The following is a 16,142-nucleotide window of genomic DNA, read 5'->3' as shown; positions in this document are numbered from 1 at the left end:
ATCATGCATTAATTTATAGATAGCTATGAATAACAGGAAATAAATAAATAAAAACAACATAAACTAATTTGCTATAAAGTATAATGTAAAAATAAATATATTAAATTTTAAATTTATATATTTTTAAACAAATACAGTGTTTTAGGTTGTTAAACAAAACCTGGAATAATAGGAAATTACAAATAAATAAACCAAATAAAATATGGTGATATGAACATCAAAATGTCAAATATTACTGTTTGCTTCGTTTAAAAAAAAAATGGAAACTTAAAGTATTGTTGTTTTCCCCCTGATAAATAAAAACAATTTATTCTCTCCCCATGAGTTCTGTGAGTTTGCATGATGTCCACTGGATGGCGCTATGAGTAGATGAGTAGTATTTATTTGACTTTTTTGTGCAATAATAACAAACCAGATACAAAGTGTTTAATTGAATATTAGTTTAATACCACAAAATGACAGAATTTATATATGCCATTTTCTGCAAGCCTTGTTGTGATGTTATAAAACAAAGGTATCAAGTTATAACTTTTTACTATTTTAAGCTACAACTTTCATGAACTGTCTCATCAAAATCACAACCATGGAAGATGATCTTTAGGCAAAAGAAAAAAATCATAAGAACATGTATGATTGTATATTCATACAAGTTATTGTCCACGTATTAACTCTGCATACTAAAAAAGTTAAAGCTGTTGGAGATTAACAACTTTCTTTGCAAGATCTAACAAAGTGTTATATCGCAAAGTCTTGCTTTTCCAGGAACTTGGGATTCCTTCAACACCAACCTGAAAACAAACAAACAAGTGTCACAGAAATTAGATATGGAGAGCCATTACATAAGCGCCAAAGTTACTGCATAGTCATTCTGTCATGCATGTATGACATAATCTCCTGATGAAAGATTGGAATGGATTGCTCAGTTAAAGATAAGTGTTCAACAACAAATAACACAATAAGAATTGACCTTGATTACATATAGACTACTTCGTATTATGATAGAACAATGTGGTCAAACAGATCACAAGGTCATTGATATATTTCTGCAGTACCTGAGCTCCAATGCAGGCACCAATGAAGGAGCTCCTGCTACAGGTGCATCCACCGCAGCTCATGGCGTCCCGGACAGCCTGCTCATAGCCACTGGCTGTCAGAACCCCATGCAGCGCTGCCTGGAACGCACCTGGCAAACCTGAGGGACGCGACATAGCCCGTGACTAACAATCAATCTCAAAAATAACAACAGAACTGAATGCTTCAGCTAAAGAGACATGGGCCTACAGTATAGTGTGCATATGATAGACTTCAGAGAATAATACAATATCAGCTGCAGGTTAACTGAATGTAACTAACCTCAGGTATTTGGAAACACAGTGGGAATGAGCTCTTTGGGTTTCTTGCTCAGATTGTCCTTTACTTGATGAATGTGCCCTAAGTTAGAAAACAAAAATAAGATTGATTATATTATCTAGTATCTACACACAGTGAATGACATGATTCGCAGGGTTAAATGATGCATTAGCCTCAGCTAAATAGACAAGTGACACAGTATACGTGGCTTCATCTGTGAACAATCCAGCTCATAATACAAATAACAGTACCAAGCTGCTTATACCAGCTATAGCTTTGTCCAACTCCTGAGGGTTTTTTCTGTTCGGGTCATTGAGCTGTTTTAGCACTGCATCCAGGGCCTTGGGATCAGAACCATTCAGGATGAAATGCTCCAAGAACCTGAAGAAAGAGCAACTTTTAACACTGGCATTTCCCATCATATTAAAGAGATCAGCTCATACACTATTTCCTCACACAATTTAAACTGTCATATGCCACCATCTAAGTATCATATTGGAAACTGAAATAAATAACCTAGTTGTATGTACACGTGTCACATGATCTCATGTTGCCGTCAATCATATACTACCAACCTAGCAGCAGCGAGAGTTACCGCCACACATATGTCGTTGTTTTGTGTGACACGGGTGGCTTCCTCAACCCTCTCCAACATCTCTGGCTTTCCAGCATAGCACGCTACAATGGGAGCCAGCTTTGCCACTCCATCTATTTGATTATCAGTTTCACAACCTGAAACGTGTCACAATAAAAATGTATTGTTGTTTAACTCCTTCCAATTTACATAGAATGTTCTTATAATTATATGTTTAAAAAACATTTAAATTAATCGTGTTTATTAACAATAATGTGGCTACACAAAATATTTAGGAAGATGGTTATCTGACAATACCTGTCTCTTCCTTGCCTGCATCCACATTTTTAATAAAGCTCTTAAGGCTTGCATGTCTCCAGGGTCCCTCAATAGGTAGTTGAGGCCTGGGAGCTTGAGAGAAAAAATGATAAAATCATGAATAATTCAAGAAAACTCAAATTTGAAAACAAAACAAACCTAACCATCTGTCTGGGGTTATGAGTCAAAATGACAGACAAACATGCAGGCATGGTTATCATTGTTAACTAAAACTAAAACATGAAATTGAAAGAACCATTGTTTTTCTTGTGACATTACCAATAAATTTGATGTGTCACATGGCCCTCTTCCTATTGAAAAAAAAACAAAAGTTGTATCCAAGATGGCTGACTTCTAAATGGCCACCATGGTCACCACCCATCTTGAGGAGTTTGCCCCCTCACATATACTAATGTGCCACAAACAGGACTTTAATATCACCAACCATTCCCATGTTATTACGGTGTATCCATTTAAATGGCCCACCCTGTGTATATATATATATATATATATATATATATATATATATATATATATATATATATATATATATATATATATATATATATATATACCTTTCTTATTAGAATTGTTTGTAATAAAATAGCTGTTGTAATGCAGAAAAACAAATATACTTTGGAATATTTCAAGAATAACTAATCAAAAAGGAAATAAGGAAAATTTCCTTGTGCAATGGATTTAATCTACCTCCTTTGTCTCTGTAAGGATCATTGACTGGTGTGTCATATTCAGATCCCGGTCCAAAGAACTTGTAGGTGCGCTGCTTCAAATCTTCCACATTCAGACCTGTTAACCCATGAACAACAACATGGGAAAATAACATGATGATACACATAGTATCATAGTCAAGCTTTCATGTAGCAACAGACTGGAATGTATCATGTTCTAATTGTTCTGTTGAGCATTTTTCACCTCCACACTCAGACAGGGAATCCAGGAGCACGAAAGCTTGATCTCCATAGCAGCTCTGCTGTCCAGTGTTCCTCCTGTAGAACGGGTTTGCAGACTCAGGGTGGAACTCAGGCTGAGGACTTTTAGAAAGTAACACACTCAGCTTCTGCAGGTCATAGATCCAGTGGAGCGGTTGTGCTGCAGGGTATATGACCACAAATAGGTACACATTACCTGCTGCTTCTATAATTAATTACTGTAGTAATGACAAGAAGAACCATGTGTGATTACATAAATTGCAATGTCATACATGTGCATGTTCTTCAGCAGTTTTACTCAATGTTTATAAAAACAATTACATTTACTGTAACACTATGATGTCAATTCATGGACTGTGATAAATTACAGAACGTGACTCTGTTGTTATATATAATATTTTGTTACTAGTATTCGTAAGCAAGTCAAACCTGCAGCATCGGCCACAGCTGAGGCAACGATAGCTCCGATAGCCCTGTCAGCCAGGGCAAGAGCCATCTGTGACAGCGAGATAAAACGAAACATTAGAGAAACTGCATCATGCTCACCTAAGCTTAGAATATATTAAACGTACACAACTGAAACTCGTACTAATGTTTAATACAGTTTAAAACGAAAGAGTTTCTCACCTTGAAATCCTATATTCTTCAAGTGGGATCTGAAGTTTGAAAGTTGTACAATGTATTTAATGTGGAGGCGCTTGTGTTGTGTTCATAGACAGTGAAAAATAGGTTGTGTTATGGAACTGCCTATCCCGTGCTGCTGATTGGACGGAATTAAGCACGTGTCAACACAACGCCTCACATGCACGTGCTACGAGGACTGTTTTTGTACATAAAAAAAAAAAAAAAAAAAAAAAAAAAAAATATATATATATATATATATATATATATATATATATAGACATTATATGATTTAACCAAATAAATAACAAATTACTAAATAAATAACTAATTATGTTATTTAAAACGAATTCATTTAGATATTTGCTACTAGACGATTCATTCATGAACCACGGCACACTATAAAACCGCTTTCATAAAATTGTCTAAAAGTTCGAAAAAAAAACGAATTAATAAGCAAACAAATTTTACTGGAATACTCACTCATGGCCATCTTCATTACTGGAAAAGTATAAGAGAACGTTTGCACTATCTGTGTGAGTTAGCTCCTAAATCAACTTCTCCATCGTTGTATTATGAATGATCAGCTCTCTAAAGCCATGTTTAATCCATCTGGAATGTTCTAAATTCCCAGTGAAAGGGCTACTTCACCATTAAAAAGCTAAACGATTGCCTTATAAACTAGCCCTCAGACTACTACTACTACTACTACTAATAATAATAATAATAATAATAATAATAAGTATCTCTTTGTATTGTTCTTAATGATTTTCTTTTATATTGGACCTTATTAATCATACAGGTTGGACAAATAATTTATTTATAGTTATACAGCGTAATACAAACCCCTTTAAAGTCAGTATATTTAGAAGAGGAAAGAGAGAAATCTGCAAGAGGTTTTACTTTGAAGACCTATTATAGTTTAACCCATCATCAGATAGTAAACTAACGGAAAAGGAAGCTCGTTTGATAGGCTAAGGGGGGCGAAATTATCCTACTATGATACAGACTTGGTTCTTAATATTCATGAGACGAGCCTTCGCCATTGGAAGATTACAACGCATCGTCAGCGACGTGTCATTAATATTCACAAGATCAGACTTCTCCACTGGAAGACATCGCCGCACGACTCAATTATTATATATAAAAAAAACTTTGCCATACTAGAATTCGTAACTCCTCTGATGGGGATGTAAAGTCCTGGCTGACCGCGGATAAACCCAAATTAGTGCGCACAAGTCTCAGTTTGGGCAACCAAGAGCGCACGCTCAAAAAAGAAAACCACGGATGCCAAATATAACGCAAGGTGCGCGAGCTGCTCTTGTTCGGGTGTTTCTACATCATCTCAGCTTCATTTAACGGTGTCAGATTTATTTCACAGTTGTTGATTTTAATTTTATACGCCCATTATGGAGTACTGGAGGCAATGCAGCTTGTGGCTGATCAACTGTAAAGTTTTGCCCCGGAATCATCGGGTCACGGCGGATTCGGCGCAGGTTTTTGATTTGGCCCAAACTCTACGGGATGGGGTGCTTCTGTGCCAACTCCTGAACAATCTCAGACCCGACACCATTAACCTAAAAGAGATCAATGTCAGACCACAGATGTCACAGGTGAGCGCAAACAATAGACAGACTACTGTAATTTTATTACTTATATGAACTACTGCTGTAATAAACGTTGTATTCTTGGTTGTATATGTATTGGAGTTATGGAAACACTAACACTGGACTCACATAAGACTCCTATAGTACACATATGAGAATTAAATAGCTCTTTCAGTACACTTGTTTCTAACCTACATAGGCCTAGCCTATATTTTGACTTTTGTTTTTCATTTAAACCTTTATAGTACTAGCCAGTGCCATATAGTAGCCTACTACAAGGGGCCCCAGTGCCAGTGGCAGAATAGACTTCTCTTCACAAAGGGTCCAATGGTAGATATACACAGCTCTCTTTGTATACTGCATCATTCAGTCAGTCTGCAAAGCTCTCAACAAACTGGGTAAACATTGAGCTAATGAAACATCAATTTTTAAATGTACAGCGTGTTTTGGTAGGGACCCAAAAGTCATCCAGATGAATGTTCTGTCTGATTCGCTGCTGTGTGTAAGTAAGTGTTTAGGGCTGAGAAGTCTCAGGCAGTCTGCCCAGGGCCAAACGACTATTCCCAGATGCCCCTGTTTCACTCCAGTGACCTGATAAAATCCAACTTTGATGTGACTGGTTTTTAGACTCACAAATCCACCCTTCTGGATTGACGAGACACAGTCAGTCTCCATCAGACAACGGAAAAGAGCCATTTTCAACAACATCCCTTGAATTAGTCAGCGTGCATGTCACTTATCTGACTCCTGTAGTTGTGTTTTTTTTTATATGTGTGGTTTTTGTGCTCTAAAAAAATGAGTTCACATTAATTTAAATAAATGAACGTGAACTAATAAAACTATTGAATTTAAATTCAACTGTCATGATGGACACAGACACTTCACAGTAGTGAGAATTTTAAAGCAACCTTATCTATTGTGATCTTTGACTGGAAAGAAAAACACAGAAGCAGAAATATAGTCAATTGCACCTATTAGACAATAGAGACCGTTTGTAATTAGCTGAGAATCTCATTTCCTCATCTACCGAAGGGAAAAGCCTTAACGAGTCCACTAATCTGTCTCTCACAAGGCCACATTTCCACAGAAATTCATTGTTATCCCGAAATTGCTTGTCCATATATATGCAAAAACAAAATCGTTTAAAACTTAACGAAATCTTGTTTTTGCTCTTTTAGTTCCTCTGCCTGAAGAATATTCGCACATTTCTGTCTACATGCTGTGAAGTATTTGGGATGAAGAAGAGTGAATTGTTTGATGCCTTCGATCTCTTCGATGTCCGTGATTTTGGAAAGGTAAAAATAGAAAAAATTAAAAAAATTGTAAATGTTTCTAGAATTTCTATTGTTAGTTTATAAAGTAGCCAGTTGTAACCAATAATATAATGTTATGGTGAATATATATATATATATATATATATATATATATATATATATATATATATATATATATATATATATATATATATATATATATATAAATATATATATATATATATATATATATATATACATATATATATACACATATATATATATATATATATATATATATATTCACCATAATAATAATGTACACAATAAACATGAATGTGTTAATATATAATATATTCATTATATAATGAACATAAGTAATTTGTTTTGATTTTATTTTAAAATCAGTTAGCTGTGAATTCATGCTTAGTGTTAATGAGATAATTAACAAACATTATTTGCTGAATATGGGTCAGACAGTATGTATTGATAGAGGGGGAAGTGTGATACGGCTGACCAGAGAAGCTGAGAATAACATACAGTTCTGGGGCTATTTACATAAACCAGTCTTACAAATTGAGTCATCTTTTCACCCTAAAAATGAAATTTCTGTCATTAATTACTCGCCCTCATGTCGTTCCAAACCCATAAGACCTTCGTTCATCTTCTGAACACAAATGAAGATATTTTTGATGAAATCCGAGAGCTTTCTGCAGCATTATGATCTGCATTATTATATTTAACCATGGCCAAAGAATAATCTTTATCATTTTATGAACATTGTTTTCTATCTCTAAGCCAACATGTCCTTTTTTACATTCCGTTTTCCCATGAAATGAACATAATCTGTTTAATATTTCTCCGGAAATGTAGCTGTCTTCCTGTATTCATGGACACTATAAATGCTTGGTTGATGTGGTTGTGGTCTGGCCTCTGAAGGTGAGCTGTAATAAATAGCTCATTTATTTCCCATACAACCTGTTGTACATCCTCTTCATGAATGTTTAGAATGAACAATAATTCCCTGAGCCACAAGAGTAACCAACTCCAGTAGATTCCTCCTGGCATTTCTCCTAGCAAGCGCAGTGGCTGAAGGTCTGGTCTCATGTGGGGTTAAACATAAAGTGGCGTGTCCTTTGTGCTGTGAGGGACAGCGCCGTTCTCACAGAAGAGTTCAGCTATTATTTGACCGAACTCGTATGACACATCTGCAGCCACGCAGAAGCATTAGCACATCCCTGCAGGGCTGGACTACAGTCGGGAGAGCACTCCTGAAAGAACTGACTAATGCAGGGAACAGAAAAGCAGTGCAAACACCCCCAGTTTTTAAAGGCTTCTAGCTAAGGGCATGTGTGTATTTAAATGGAGCTGAGGAGTGTCATTTGTTCAGCATAAAATGTTTCTGGAGAACCTGTTGTTTTGTGCAGTTATGTAAGATGAATGGTGAATAGCAGATGTATAGTTGATGTTGAAGTAGATCAAAACGAGTGTCGTAGTAGAGTGTCGCTACTAATTTAAATACTTATTTCAGTAGCATGAAACTTTGAATGAGGTGGTTATTTGGATAGTCACTCCCCGTCATCATATATTCCAGGACTATTTTTGTAGTCGTACTCCCTATAGCCCTGAATATGTCTATGCATTTTCTCCTTTTTCAATATATTCGGCTACTTTTGGCTAAGGTTGGCGACTTTATATCTCCCAACTGCAATGTTATCTCTTGTAATTGATATCTCTTGACTTTGTTTCTCATCATTTCGGCTTTATTTCGCGCAATGTGACTATATCTTGCAATGTGATTTCTTTATTTTCATATATTTACGCTACCGCTCAAAAACATTATTTAAAAGAATTTAATACTTTTATTCAGCAAGGATGCATTAATTTGATCAAAAGTGACAGTAAAGGCATTTACAATGTTAGAAAAGGTTTTTACTTCAAACGTTTCTATTCATTGAAGATTCTTTTTTTTTATCACAGACAGTTTCCACAAAAATGTTAAGAAGCATAGCTGTTTTTAAAATTGATTATAAGGTTCTTAAGCACCAAATCAATATATTACAGTGATTTCTAAGAATGATATGACAATAGAGACTGTAGTAATGACTGCTGAAAATTCATCTTTGAATAAATTATAATTTGAAATATATTTAAATAGAAAACTACACTATATCACGTTTTTTCTGTGTTTGTGCTTTAAACACACACACACACACACACACACACACACACACACACACACACACACACACACACACACACACACACGCATGCATGCACGCACGCACGCACACACACAGAGTATCGTTTGCTGCTTTCCCAACACTAGTGTGTCACAATGAAGCAGTGGCTCCATTGTAAGAATTGTTCACTTCACATTTCACTTTTTGAGACTGTAGTTGCTGGGTTTTGCCCCATTTATATGTCTCTCTGTGTTCTCAAGGTTTAAGTTAATCCTTCTGAATAATCTTTGCCCTGCAGCAATCTACTAACATGAGTTTGCCTTGTAAGTATGCATGGTACATCCACATCCATTAAATCTTCTTTAAATGAAATTATGAAGTAATGACATGAAATGCAGCTTAGATTTACTGTAGCACTCTGAGTTGAAGTTGTGTGCTTATTTTAGTATTAAGTTAAAGAAACTTTATAAAACATTGTTCAAACTCTGATTGGATGGTCTGCCATTCAAAGCCTTTGTAAAATGCTGAAAAACATATGCCAAGTTGCATACTGTAATTTGCCCAGTAACTGCATACAGCCTAATGTTAGTATAATGCACTACATTACTCAAATCAAATAAAATACAACTCAATTACAATAGTTAACTATAGTTTCATTTAAGTTTTCATATAGTTTTATTATAAAACCAATAAGCAGCATGAGTGGCTAAAGTGTTCTCTTACGAGAGGTTCTCTCGTATTGCGTAAGCTCTGCTTACGCAGCGGGAAAAGCCTTCTTTTCTCGAGATACTGAAACCAAAAATTATCCTTAATTTCATATATTGTCAACGCAGTGCGGCTGCAGGCAGCTGAGCTAGAGCGGCATACTGCGCGCTCATTGGCTGCCGCGCGGCAACTGCTTAAGCCTACCAGTGAGCCTGGCGTGACGTAACGCCCAATGAGGGCGCGCACGACCTTGCGCGTCATAGCCCGCCAGAATGGGCGGCGTCAGAGCGTATATAAGGAAGGCTCGTAGGCTATATTCTCTGATTTCTGTCTTTTCAGCGAAGCACTCGCATCGCTGGTCTCTGAGAGGAAACCGTCGCCGTGGCCTTCTTGGATCAAGCTAACGAGCCAGCTTAGGACAGCCTGAGGAAGCCGGACGATCTCTTCGCCGCCTTCAGCCTGCCGTGCCAGCTCAGCTATCCGGCGATACATATCCTTCCGTGTTAAGCTCTTTGTGTGTATTGCTTTTCTCCGCAGCACTCTAAAAGAGCACGAGGCGTTGTTTCAAATGCCTCGCACCACGTGCGGCTCATGCCGCTCACCGCTCAGCGACGGAGACCGCCATCTTCTCTGCGCTCTCTGCCTGGGACGGGATCATGCAGCCGTCGCGTTTTCCTCGGGCGGCTGCGAATGCTGTGAAGAGCTGCAGATGTCGACCCTGCGGGCTCGACTCGCCCTCTTTTCAGACGCCGCTCCTGCCGTTGCTGGGCCGCGTAAGAAAAAACGCCGCTCACAACGCCCACCGGAGCCTGAGACACGAGCCAAGGCCTCGCCGGAGCCTCTCCCGCGAGCCTCGCTCTCTCCCTCTCCGCCCCCGCTCCCCGACGCGCAGCCGACGGCTCTCGCCCTCGATGCCGTCGACACAGCGGATGAAGCGGACGACAACGATCGGCTGGACACATGCTCCTTGTTAGCGTCGGACAGCGAGGCGTGGTCCGGCTCCGCCCGATCCACCTCCTCCACCAGAGCTTCCAGCAGGGCTCCCGCCGGAGTGGAGGCCGAGCTTCTCCACCTCCTCACTATGGCGGTCGAGCGTTTGGGCCTCGAGTGGTCTGCACCGGAGGTACCCCCGCCTAACAGGCTTGATGGATGCTTCCTGACCACCGGTCGCCAGGCTCCAGCGTCTAGACCGGCGCCGTTTCTGCCTGAGCTCCACGACGAGCTTTCTAAATCCTGGAACGCTCCAGTTTCGGCCAGACTCCGCTCTCCGGCCTCATCGACTCTCTCCCGCGTGGACGGAGCTACGGAGAAGGGGTATGACCGGATTCCACCGGTCGAACAGGCGGTTGCAGCGCATCTTTGCCCCCCATCCGCGAGATGGCGCTCAAAGGTTGCCCTCCCGTCCAAAGCCTGCAGGACTACTTCGGCGTTCGCCAGCCGCGCTTTCTCCGCCGCTGGGCAAGCCGCCTCAGCCCTGCACACTATGGCGGTCCTTCAAGTTCTCCAGGCGGACCTCCTCCGCCAGCTTGACGAGGGAGAACTGGACAGATCGGCCCTAACCAACCTGCGCAGTGCGACGGACCTTTCCCTTCGCACGACCAAGACAGCAGCCCAAGCGATCGGACGATCCATGGCTTCGCTGACCGTCATCGAGCGCCACCTTTGGTTAACTCTCGCCGATATGGGGGAACAAGAGCGATCCGTCTTCCTGAACGCCCCGCTCTCGCCTACTGGTCTCTTCGGCCCGGCAGTGAGCGGCCTCGTGGACCGTTTTTCTGAGGTACAGAAAGCGTCACAGGCCATGAACCTCTTCCTGCCCCGCCGCTCGAGCTCCGCTGCAGGCCGCTCTAGCCAGCCTCCTGCACGCAGCTCCGCACAGCGGCCGTCTCGACCCCCAGACTCTAAGCAGCGCCAGCGCGGCCGCCCCAGGTCCCGCTCCACCAGCCAGCACAGGCCGCCGCCCCCGCGTGGGCCTCGGCCTAAGGTAACGCTGAAGCCCGAGCCTGCTAAGTCCTCCTAGCACCCGTCGGGAGGAAAAGACGGGCGGCTCCCGCCGCGGCCGGACCACCGTCGAAACTAAGATGTATCCCTCTGCCAGTCCCCTTGTCAAAGGCTACTGCAGTAGTGCCCACAGCAGCCAACGAGCCAGTTTCGCAACTCTCTCGCCTGCACACAAACGCCGTTTTTACGGCGACCCAGATAAATCGAATAAAGAGCGTAATGTCTGGTCAGACGGCTCACGCCGTCAGTGTTATGAGTGTAGTAAACATGCCCACTTCCCAGTGCTCATCACTACACACAAGCACAAATTCCCCTGTGTACCCCACAGAGTGCACTCACATAAGGCGCGCTACGGCCGCTCGAGTGATAACTGTAGGTCACGTGCCCACACTTCAGTGCTCACACCTACACAGTGCTCGCTCTGTCCCACACGCTTGGGTAACGGAACATTCTGCCACTGGCCGCGTGTTAATACAGAGCCCTGTGCCCGCTACACAGCACGCACACTCTCAGCTAAACATGTACGAGCCAGCCACCGGCTGTGTGTTAATAAAGAGCCCTGTGCCCGCTACACAGCACGCACACTCTCAACTAAACATGCACGAGCCAGCCACCGACGGTGTGCTAATAAAGAGCCCTGTGCCCGCTACACAGCGCGCGCACCCTCATGTAAACACGCACAAGTCAGCCACCGGCTGTGTAATAATAAAGAGCTCTGTGCCCGCTTTACAGCACGCACACTCTCCGATAAACATCCACGAGCCCGCCCCGCTTCTGCGCCGCGAGCCGTCTCACAAAGCGCTCTCTCACAGCGCTGTTCAGCCGGCTGCCGCCATCTGCGAACCCCCGTTCCCCCTCACTGCCACTGCGCGATTCGCGCTTACACCGCCACAGATTCCCCGTCCCGCGCTGCGCGACGAGCGAGAGTCAGAGGCGATTCGACCCCTAGCTATGAGTGCGAATGCATGGAAAGCTATCCAGGGTGTGTCGAAGTGGGTACTGAACACAGTGATAAAGGGCTATTCGCTTCAATTCGCTCGCCGCCCTCCGCGCTATCGCGCTCGGGCCGAGACTACAGTGAAAGCGGATGCAGCGCATCTGCTTCACACAGAAATAGCGAATTTGCTGCGCAAAGGGGCGATAGAACGGGTTCTCCCTCCGGGTTCCGAGGCAGGCGTATACAGCCGCTATTTCCTCGTACCCAAGAAGGGCGGAGCACTCAGACCTATATTGGATCTGAGATATTTGAACAAAACGCTTATGAAACGGCCGTTCAAAATGCTCACAACCAGTCAAATCCTCGCGCAGATTCGCCCGGGGGACTGGTTCATATCTCTCGACCTGAAAGACGCGTACTTTCAGATTCAGATTATACCCCGTCACAGGCCATTCTTGAGATTCGCCTTCGACGGCCAGGTATATCAGTACACTGTCCTGCCGTTCGGCCTATCCCTGGCACCCCGTACATTTACGAAGTGCATGGATGCGGCTCTCGCACCCCTGAGATCGAGGGGAATGCGAATCCTGAACTATCTGGACGATTGGCTGATTATAGCGCACTCGGCGGAGGAACTAGTTTCCCACAGAGAAGCGCTTCTCGGTCACCTGCAAAGCTTGGGTCTTTCCGTGAACTGGGACAAGAGCTCTTTAGCCCCCAGCCAGTCTATCACTTTTCTGGGTATAGACCTGGACTCGGCGGCAATGACAGCCAGACTGTCCGCACAGCGCGCGCGCTGTGTTCGACACCTCGCCGCCTCCTTTCAGGAGGGAAAAGTTTTTCCATTGAAAACTTTTCAGAGGTTGCTGGGCCACATGGCATCAGCAGCAGCTGTCCTGCAGCTGGGTTTACTCCGAATGCGTCCGCTTCAACGCTGGCTAAAAACGGAAACGCCCCGCAAAGCATGGATTTCAGGCCGTACTCCAATCAGAGTGACTCAGCGCTGTGTTACAGCCCTGCAGCCCTGGCTGACGGCCGAATGGTATCAGCGGGGAGTGTCGATGGGAACCATCGCACACCGCAAAGTGATCTCGACAGACGCGTCCAACATGGGTTGGGGAGCGACTCACGAAGGCAGTCCGATTTGCGGCCCGTGGTCGAATACGGAGAAAGACCTTCACATAAACTGTCTAGAGATGCTGGCGGTCGAGAGAGCGTTGAAGCACTTTCTACCGCTTATACGGGGACACCATGTGCTAGTTCGCTCGGACAACATGTCAGTGGTGTCGTACGTGAACCGCCAGGGTGGAATCAAATCCAGAACCCTGTGCGCGCTCGCAGAGCGTCTCCTATCCTGGGCTCAGGGCCCGTTGCGCTCCCTAAGGGCAGCTCATGTACCCGGCCGTTTGAACGACGGCCCGGACAGACTGTCCAGGGACAACGTTCCCCCAGGGGAATGGTCTCTACACCGCCAGACGATACAGACGCTTTGGCGTCGTTTCGGCGAAGCGAAAATCGACCTCTTCGCCACGAGCGAGAACGCTCAGTGCCAGAGGTTCTTCTCGAAACGGGAAGACGCGCTGGCCCAGACCTGGCCCAGCGCCCCGCTGTACGCGTTCCCACCGATCTCGATGCTAACTCAAGTGCTAGCGAGGATCAGGAGTTTGAACTGCGCAGTGCTCCTCATAGCCCCGCGTTGGGAAAACCAACCATGGTTCCCCGAGCTAATGAGACTGGCAGACACAGCCCCATGGCCGATTCCGGTGAGGAGAGATCTCCTCTCTCAAGCCCGAGGCTCGATTCTGCATCCCCATCCAGAGCACTGGTCTCTGCATGCGTGGATAATCAACGATTACTCGTTGGCTTGCCAGAAGGGGTAATTAACACGATCACGCAGTCCAGAGCCCCCTCGACGAGGCGGCTCTATGCGTCTAAATGGTCAGTGTTTAATAAGTGGTGTGTGAATAAGGGTTCTAATGCTCGAACCTGTGGAGTTCCACAGGTTCTGAAATTTCTCCAAGAGATGTTGGACGCGGGCAGGTCCCCCTCCACGCTCAAGGTTTATGTCGCGGCCATAGCAGCGTTCGCTGAGTCGGCGCGCGGCCGTGCACTGGGCAGAAATGAACTCATTACCCGCTTTCTACGCGGGGCCAGGAGAATGAACCCTCCACGGCCCCCGACGGTTCCTATTTGGGACCTGTCCCTGGTCCTGGAGTCCTTAAAAGCGCATCCCTTTGAGCCTTTGGACTCAGTGGAGTTGAAATACTTGACGCTTAAGACCGTTTTTCTGCTAGCTCTGGCTTCAGTTAAACGTGTGGGAGATTTACACGCGCTGTCCATCAGCGCGTCGTGCCTCGAGTTTGGACCTAACGACTCGTTAGCCATTCTCAAACCGAAGCACGGCTATGTCCCCAAAGTGTTAGGCACTCCCTTCAGGACTCAGGTCGTTACCCTATCGGCTCTGCCGTCCTCCAGCAGTGAGGAAGGGGTCAACTGCCTTTGCCCGGTCAGGGCGTTAAGGTGTTATGTGACGCGCTCTGCAGCCTTCAGGTTCTCAGAGCAGCTTTTCGTTTCGTTTGGCGGGCGCACCAAGGGTCGCGCCGCTTCGAAACAGACACTGTCCAGATGGATAGTAGACGCTATTGCAGCAGCTTATGCGTCAAAAGACCTGCAATGTCCGTTAGGCATACGGGCTCATTCCACCAGAGGCATGGCCTCATCGTGGGCATGGTCCAGTGGGATTTCCATTGATGACATTTGTAAGGCGGCGGGCTGGGCGTCCCCCTCCACATTTGTTAGGTTTTATAACCTGGAAGTTCCCGCTATGCAGGCTAAACTTCTGTCAGTCTAGTCGTGATTCGTGTCCTGCCCAAGGGTCAGGCTGTATTTCCGATTAGCTTGTCTGTTGAGCTGCACGCTCAGGGTATCAGTTAACATGAACCGGCAGTGCCGTTCTGTGTTTTTTCCCTATGTGTGCTTATGAACATGTGTTGGCCCGCACCGCTGGCCACCTGTTAATCACCTCTATGTTTTTCTATGAGTCATATGTGATTGTTAGGCTCGCACGGCGTGGACAAAGGGTTCCCGCTGCGTAAGCAGAGCTTACGCAATACGAGAGAACCTCTCGTAAGAGAACGATACTTGGTTACTCACGTAACCTCGGTTCTCTCTAGAGAGGGAACGAGTATTGCGTTCCCTGACCGTGCTGAGCCTATCGCTCGCGTCGCTTCAGTCGACAGAAAACAGAGAATATAGCCTACGAGCCTTCCTTATATACGCTCTGACGCCGCCCATTCTGGCGGGCTATGACGCGCAAGGTCGTGCGCGCCCTCATTGGGCGTTACGTCACGCCAGGCTCACTGGTAGGCTTAAGCAGTTGCCGCGCGGCAGCCAATGAGCGCGCAGTATGCCGCTCTAGCTCAGCTGCCTGCAGCCGCACTGCGTTGACAATATATGAAATTAAGGATAATTTTTGGTTTCAGTATCTCGAGAAAAGAAGGCTTTTCCCGCTGCGTAAGCAGAGCTTACGCAATACTCGTTCCCTTTCTAGAGAGAACCGAGGTTACGTGAGTAACCAAGTATCGATTTTACCGTGTGTAGATACTCCACTTCACACGTAGTGCCTCAAATGACTGTAAAGGCC

General features: G+C 44.4%; 2 protein-coding genes across 3 annotated transcripts in view; one reads left to right on the top strand and one right to left on the bottom strand.

Moving 5' to 3' along the window:
- Positions 1 to 425: 425 nt before the first annotated feature.
- On the bottom strand, positions 426 to 4,427 carry LOC308696087 (crystallin J1C-like). 2 transcript variants are annotated; one of them, XM_081374461.1, is made up of 11 exons: positions 4,297 to 4,427; positions 3,820 to 3,949; positions 3,622 to 3,688; positions 3,176 to 3,352; positions 2,951 to 3,049; positions 2,243 to 2,335; positions 1,926 to 2,082; positions 1,616 to 1,731; positions 1,354 to 1,431; positions 1,053 to 1,192; positions 426 to 788 (listed from the first exon to the last, which is right to left on the bottom strand). In XM_081374461.1, exons 3-11 carry the CDS (start codon positions 3,686 to 3,688, stop codon positions 687 to 689), a joined length of 1,029 nt encoding a protein of 342 aa, XP_081230587.1. In that variant the 5' UTR covers positions 3,820 to 3,949; positions 4,297 to 4,427; the 3' UTR covers positions 426 to 686. The 2 variants fall into 2 exon arrangements, with proteins under 2 accessions (XP_081230587.1, XP_081230586.1); XM_081374460.1 differs by having other exon boundaries at positions 3,820 to 4,012; positions 4,297 to 4,412.
- A 362-nt stretch (positions 4,428 to 4,789) lies between these two features.
- The window catches only part of vav3b (vav 3 guanine nucleotide exchange factor b), a 71,882-nt gene continuing 60,529 nt past the window's right edge, over positions 4,790 to 16,142 (top strand). The window contains exons 1-2 of the mRNA XM_081375160.1: positions 4,790 to 5,426; positions 6,599 to 6,715. Of these exons, the coding sequence (XP_081231286.1) occupies positions 5,223 to 5,426; positions 6,599 to 6,715 (321 nt within the window). The 5' untranslated portion in view covers positions 4,790 to 5,222. The remainder of the gene's footprint in view (positions 5,427 to 6,598; positions 6,716 to 16,142) is intronic.

This window comes from Scardinius erythrophthalmus (assembly GCF_964197995.2).
Source record: "Scardinius erythrophthalmus genome assembly, chromosome: 9".
In the NCBI taxonomy this organism is placed as follows: Eukaryota; Metazoa; Chordata; class Actinopteri; order Cypriniformes; family Leuciscidae; genus Scardinius; species Scardinius erythrophthalmus.
This window is presented reverse-complemented; position numbering and strand designations above follow the sequence as displayed.